Source organism: Nicotiana sylvestris, chromosome 1 (assembly GCF_000393655.2).
Source record: "Nicotiana sylvestris chromosome 1, ASM39365v2, whole genome shotgun sequence".
Taxonomy (NCBI): domain Eukaryota; kingdom Viridiplantae; phylum Streptophyta; class Magnoliopsida; order Solanales; family Solanaceae; genus Nicotiana; species Nicotiana sylvestris.
Window position 1 is genome coordinate 116,232,774 of NC_091057.1, and position 5,434 is coordinate 116,238,207.

The 5,434-nt window shown below is 34.6% G+C and overlaps 1 protein-coding gene across 4 annotated transcripts; it reads left to right on the plus strand.

Annotated features, from left to right (window-relative positions):
- Window positions 1-687: 687 nt before the first annotated feature.
- On the plus strand, window positions 688-4,853 carry LOC104227268 (uncharacterized). Of its 4 annotated transcripts, none has more exons than XM_009779486.2 (2): window positions 688-913; window positions 3,481-4,853. In XM_009779486.2, exon 2 carries the CDS (start codon window positions 3,496-3,498, stop codon window positions 4,585-4,587), a length of 1,092 nt encoding a protein of 363 aa, XP_009777788.1. In that variant the 5' UTR covers window positions 688-913; window positions 3,481-3,495; the 3' UTR covers window positions 4,588-4,853. The 4 variants fall into 4 exon arrangements, with proteins under 4 accessions (XP_009777788.1, XP_009777790.1, XP_070023280.1 ...); XM_009779488.2 differs by having other exon boundaries at window positions 706-1,038; XM_070167179.1 differs by lacking the exon at window positions 688-913 and adding an exon at window positions 1,071-1,253.
- The last annotated feature ends 581 nt before the right edge of the window (window positions 4,854-5,434 follow it).

The following is a 5,434-nucleotide window of genomic DNA, read 5'->3' on the forward strand; positions in this document are numbered from 1 at the left end:
AAACTTATATTTTATGTTTTTTAATGTAATTTCAGTTTTAATGTATTCTCCTTTGATGTACTTTAATTATAATGTATTTTTATTTTATGTATTGTTAATTTTCTTTTTTAAATTTTAGTTTTCACTTTTTAATTTTAGCAATATTAGATATCTTACATTTGTATTTTTATTTTTAAATAATGGTTATATTTCTTTTTATACAATTGTAATAATAATAAAATTAACTTATAATTTTATATAAATATAATATATACAAAAATTAATATATCAAAAAAATAGGATATAAAATTAAAATTATAAAGATCTTAATATAAAAATAATTATATACACAATATATGATAAATTAAAAGTCCAAAAAAATAAAAAAATAAAAAAAATAATAATAAATCAAATTTGGTGTTGATGAATGCCTGAATGGTGTTGCACTAAATTTTACAATGATGCAAGATTTGGTATTCCATTGGAGCAAAAAAATACTAAATTTTACACTAAATTTAAATTTGATGCAAAAAATAGTGATGCTTTTAATAAGTTACGCTAGTTTGTTGGCCAAAACACATGGAGTTAGAATTATGGGAGCGTGAGTACCAATCATTCAGCCCGCGCGTAAGACCGCCACCTAAACTTTGCTCTATCCTCCAACTAACTGTGTTCGAGAAGAGAAGAGAAAAAGAGTAGCGTTGAAATGACTCCACGAATCCCATTTATTCTCTCTCATTTTTATTTTCTCTCTCATCCAATCCAAAAACCCATAAACTTTTTTTTATATTTATTTTCCATTTTGTACAAATGCCCGCGCTCTAATTTAATTCCCTCTCAGATCTCTCCTTTTTTACCAGAAAAACCCTAGCTCTCTCTTTTTTTTCTCCCCTCATATTTTTACCAATTCATACTAATCAATTGATTTTTTCCGGTAAGAATCCTTCAATTTTAATTACTTTTTTTTTGTGGGATATTGTGGATAATGGGACAATTGAAGGATTTGATAATTCGATTAAATTAATGGTGAATCTGAGATTGGTGAGGAGGTTATAAAAGGTCAAGGCGTCATGTGCTTGGCTTTGTTTTTATTGTTTTATTTAAATGAATTTTCGCTGTAATGAGTTTTTGAATTATTGGAGTATTAATTAATTCGTTTTATTAACTGTCTTCTCGCGTGATTTTGCACGTTGTTTCGTGTATTGGATGCATTTTCTGAACTTCCCCTCTTGCGTCTGTAGTAGATAGATACGTGGAAGTTGAATTCTTTGGAGGTATATATATATATAGCTATCGTGTACCTTTTTTGTTGCTTACAATTATCATTTTTTGGATCCAGATTCGCTCCAAACTTAAGGTGGGTGTGAGTCTTTTCATTTTCTTTTCTAATCAATTTAGCTTGACGGTCTGAATTACAATTGACTAAGGCAATTCTGTCTAAGAAATTGCAAAAATTGATTTTTATGTTAGTGCACAGTTGCTTTTAGTGACTTGTTATTGTGGTATGTCAATGTGATCAAGTGTTTGGATTGCTATGGTCTTGATAGTCTCTGAATTCCCCAATTTTGTGATAGTCAGATCGCCATTGTTGTAATTCAAAACTGATAGATTGTTTAATCAGTGTGTCATTTGTTGTTGTTTCGGGAGTTGATGGTGGTACTTGAGCTTTGAGCTAGAATCTCCGCGGGGGTTTGGGGTGGGGGGTGGCTAAGTTATGATGGGATCTGTAGCTTTAGTAGTTCCAATCATATATTAGACATTTGAGAGGTTATTGAAATAATTTCTCTTTTCTCAAGGGCGATGATTTAGTGAATTGCAGTAATAGGTTGAATGTTTAGGTGTCTTTCATTTAACTTTTTAAATTGCTGATCAGATTTTTTATTTTAGATTTTGTAATGCAGATTTTTGTTGTTGTTTCGCGCGCACACACATACTCACACTTATATTTTCACATATTTTCGTTCTTCAAGGAAGTTGACTAGTGAGTTCCTTCCCTGAATCATGATGCCTTGGCTTTTCCTTCTTTTGGGTGATAGTGTACCATTAGATTCTTTGACTCTCCCTCCTCCTTGTTCCTGCAAGGAAAGACAGATTGAAAGAAATTTTAAGAGTATTTAGGTATAAAGTCTAGGGCAAGATACATATTCCAAATTTTCGAATCCATTCCTTCAGTAGAATATAAGGTCAACAGATGTCTAGTATCAGAATTGTGATTTAGCCGCTAGCACCTGATACTTTTCAGGCAACTTCAGAGATCTCATTTAATTATCTTTCTGTGCATGTCGAGACAGGAGTCTGTAGTTGTCTTCTTGGTGGGAATGAAAGTTCTTGCACGTCTTCTGTGATCTTTGATCTTTTTGGAATCAATCTGTATATTTCCTTGATTTTCTCAGTAAGCAGAGGGCGGTTTTTGCCGTCTCTTACAGCGAATATATGGATGATGTTACCCGATTTTTTCTGAGCTGGCCTTTTATTCCAAGCTGATTTGTTTTCAAATCCCTCTCTCTACTATTTTGAGGGGATTCCGAGCTGATTTGTCTTCTGTGATCATATCCAACTAAATGCATTTGCTATTCCTATTGTTTGAAGTATAGCTTTTTGTTTGCTGTTTGAGATGTTATTGTGTTTTTGTCATTTTTTATCTACTCAACTGAATTGTCTATTTTTGTTCGAGAGTGCAATTATTATTATTGTTTTATTTAAAACTCATATTGTGGATCTAGGTTTTGCTTTATATGAATACTTGTGTATTTTAACTTAACAACATATTACGGGCAATTACCCAGTCAAATTGGACTCAGAATTCCAAAAGATAAACGTAATTTGCTTTTTGACCAGATTTGATTTACAAAAGTTTTGGTTTGATTTATCAAATTATTGTGTAAAATTTGACTATCCTCTGAATATTCAGCTTGGTAGGGCAGAATTGATAATTCATATAGTTGACCCCATCTAGTTTGAGATTGAGGGAATTCATTGGCTGATCTGATGTTTATTGATTATCACATGCATGCACTATTTCTCTATTTGCATGTCACTCTGTATTTAATGATGGCTCTATGCTACTCGGTATAATCTCTGTTCCTCTTGCAAAAGGTCTGCCCTATTGTTCTTTCCTTGATTGAGCTTCATGCTTCCATTTCGCATACATAGACAGACCAGAAAAACAAGCAAACACATGGCTCTTCTAAGTTTTGTGTTCGATCTGCTTTCCCTGTTCTTAGCAACCTATGCCCTATGGATAGCTAGAGCACTTACTCAAGGTCCCTGAAATTTATGATTTGTTGAAACCTGCCATGTAGTGAAATTCTTGCTCTAGGTCTCTGTTCTTTTATCATGTTTGAACCATAAAATAGGAAGGAGATATTATTTAAACAAGATATGGTAAAAAAGTTAGGAAGCATACTTTACTTGAACACTCATAAAATATTCTGAGGATATGACTATGCTCTTTTTTAATGTAGTGCTATCTTGCTAAATATTGAACTTCTGTTCCTGCAGATTTGTCTAGGAAAAATGGCTAAAGGGACCACAGGACGACGTAGGATTGGTTCTCGACGATGCAGGGCCACACCATACCCTTTGCCATCTGCAGATCATTGTGAACATGTGCACCAAAAGAAATGTTCTAAAATCTTTGAGAAGAAAGACTGGGAAGATGCAACTTGTTCCGTATGCATGGAATATCCCCATAATGCTGTGCTGCTCCTGTGTTCCTCTCATGACAAAGGTTGCCGCCCCTACATGTGCGGAACTAGCTTACGCTATTCAAACTGCCTCGATCAGTACAAGAAAGCCTACACTAAAGAAACACTGCCAGATGACAATCAATCTATGCAGGGTCCTACTGATACTCCAACTGCGGGCGTGTTTTCTACTTTGCCTTCTGAGAAAAGCGAGGTCATTGAAGTTGCATGCCCGCTATGTAGAGGCCAAGTGAAGGGATGGACTGTGGTTGAACCTGCAAGAGAATATCTGAATATGAAGACACGTAGCTGCATGCAGGATGATTGCTCATTTGTTGGAAGCTACAAGGAGATGCGAAAACATGTTAAGGCAGAGCACCCCTCTGCCAGGCCACGTGAGGTAGATCCTCTTCTTGAACAAAAATGGAGAAGGCTTGAGCGGGAACGAGAGAGGGATGATGTTATCAGCACTATAACTTCTTCAATGCCAGGGGCTGTGGTATTTGGTGATTACGTGATAGAAGGAAGTCATTATGGTTTTGATTCGGAGGATGAAGAGGGTTTTGATGTGAATGCGATGAATGGGAATGAAGGTTTTGGAGTGGGAATCGATCGCAATTTGATGAATATGTTTCTGTTTTTGCAGGCTTTTGGTTCTGCAGGGAACATTGCGTCAAATCGGGTTATGAGGCGGCATGACAGAGAAATAAGTGACACTTTGGATAGAGGTGCTGGTAGAATTGAGCGAAACCTCCCGAGCGGTGGTTTTGAGTACTCTGATGCAGACAGTGACAATAGCGGGGATGATAATGATGATAGTGGCATATCGCTAGTTGGGCGTCTTCGTCGTGAAGGTAGGGTCCTTTTGGGGCGTTCTGGGAGGAGACGAAGACGTAGAGAGGCCAATGCGGGTCGGAGATAGATGTATTTTGTGTATGTTTCAAAATTGTGAAAAAGAAATAATTTAGGGCTTAGTTTAGGATTTAACTGTGCTCTAACATTCTCATGCACATCTGCCTCTGATTGATGTTTGATACATTGTAGATTGTAGGACATCGCTCAGAATTATTGGCTGGCACTTAAAGAAAGATCAGTTTCTCTGTAATTTGTAGTCTGTAATTTCCTTACTCTGCCTGGACATTTATATGTCAATTCTTGTATGAATGCAATTTCTGATGTACATTTTAATTTTGTTGTTCACCTTTTACTACTTAAACTTGTATATACGTAATTCATTATCTAGCCGTCCAGTGAAGTTGATTCATCCTTAGGGATTGGTAATTGTATGCTAAGAAAAGACCTTATAGCTCTTCAGCATTTATTAAATTGACATGCAAGGCTGATTAATTTCATAAAATATTGTAAAACAAGATAGAGAACTGTATTGAAATTGTCGAATGTGGGTTCCACATAAATATTTTAGGGCCCGTCTGGCCATTAAAACAATTTCCTTCTTTCTGAATTTTTTTCCTTTTTTTTTAAATCAGTGTTTAGCCATAAAATTTTCGATTTTCATTTAAAGATAATTTCGTAATTTTTCAAAAATTTGAAAAACTCCCAAAAATTATTTTTCAAAATTTTCAACTCAAATCACTCACAAAAATTCAAAAACAACCCAAAATTATATTCACATCCAAATACAACTCTAATTTTCAAATACCATTACACCTAAAAATAAAAATAACATTTCACTTTTTTTAATCAGGAAGTTGGAGATTAATATGACATAAAAATTAAATCAAGTTGAATAATACATTTGTACAACTTAG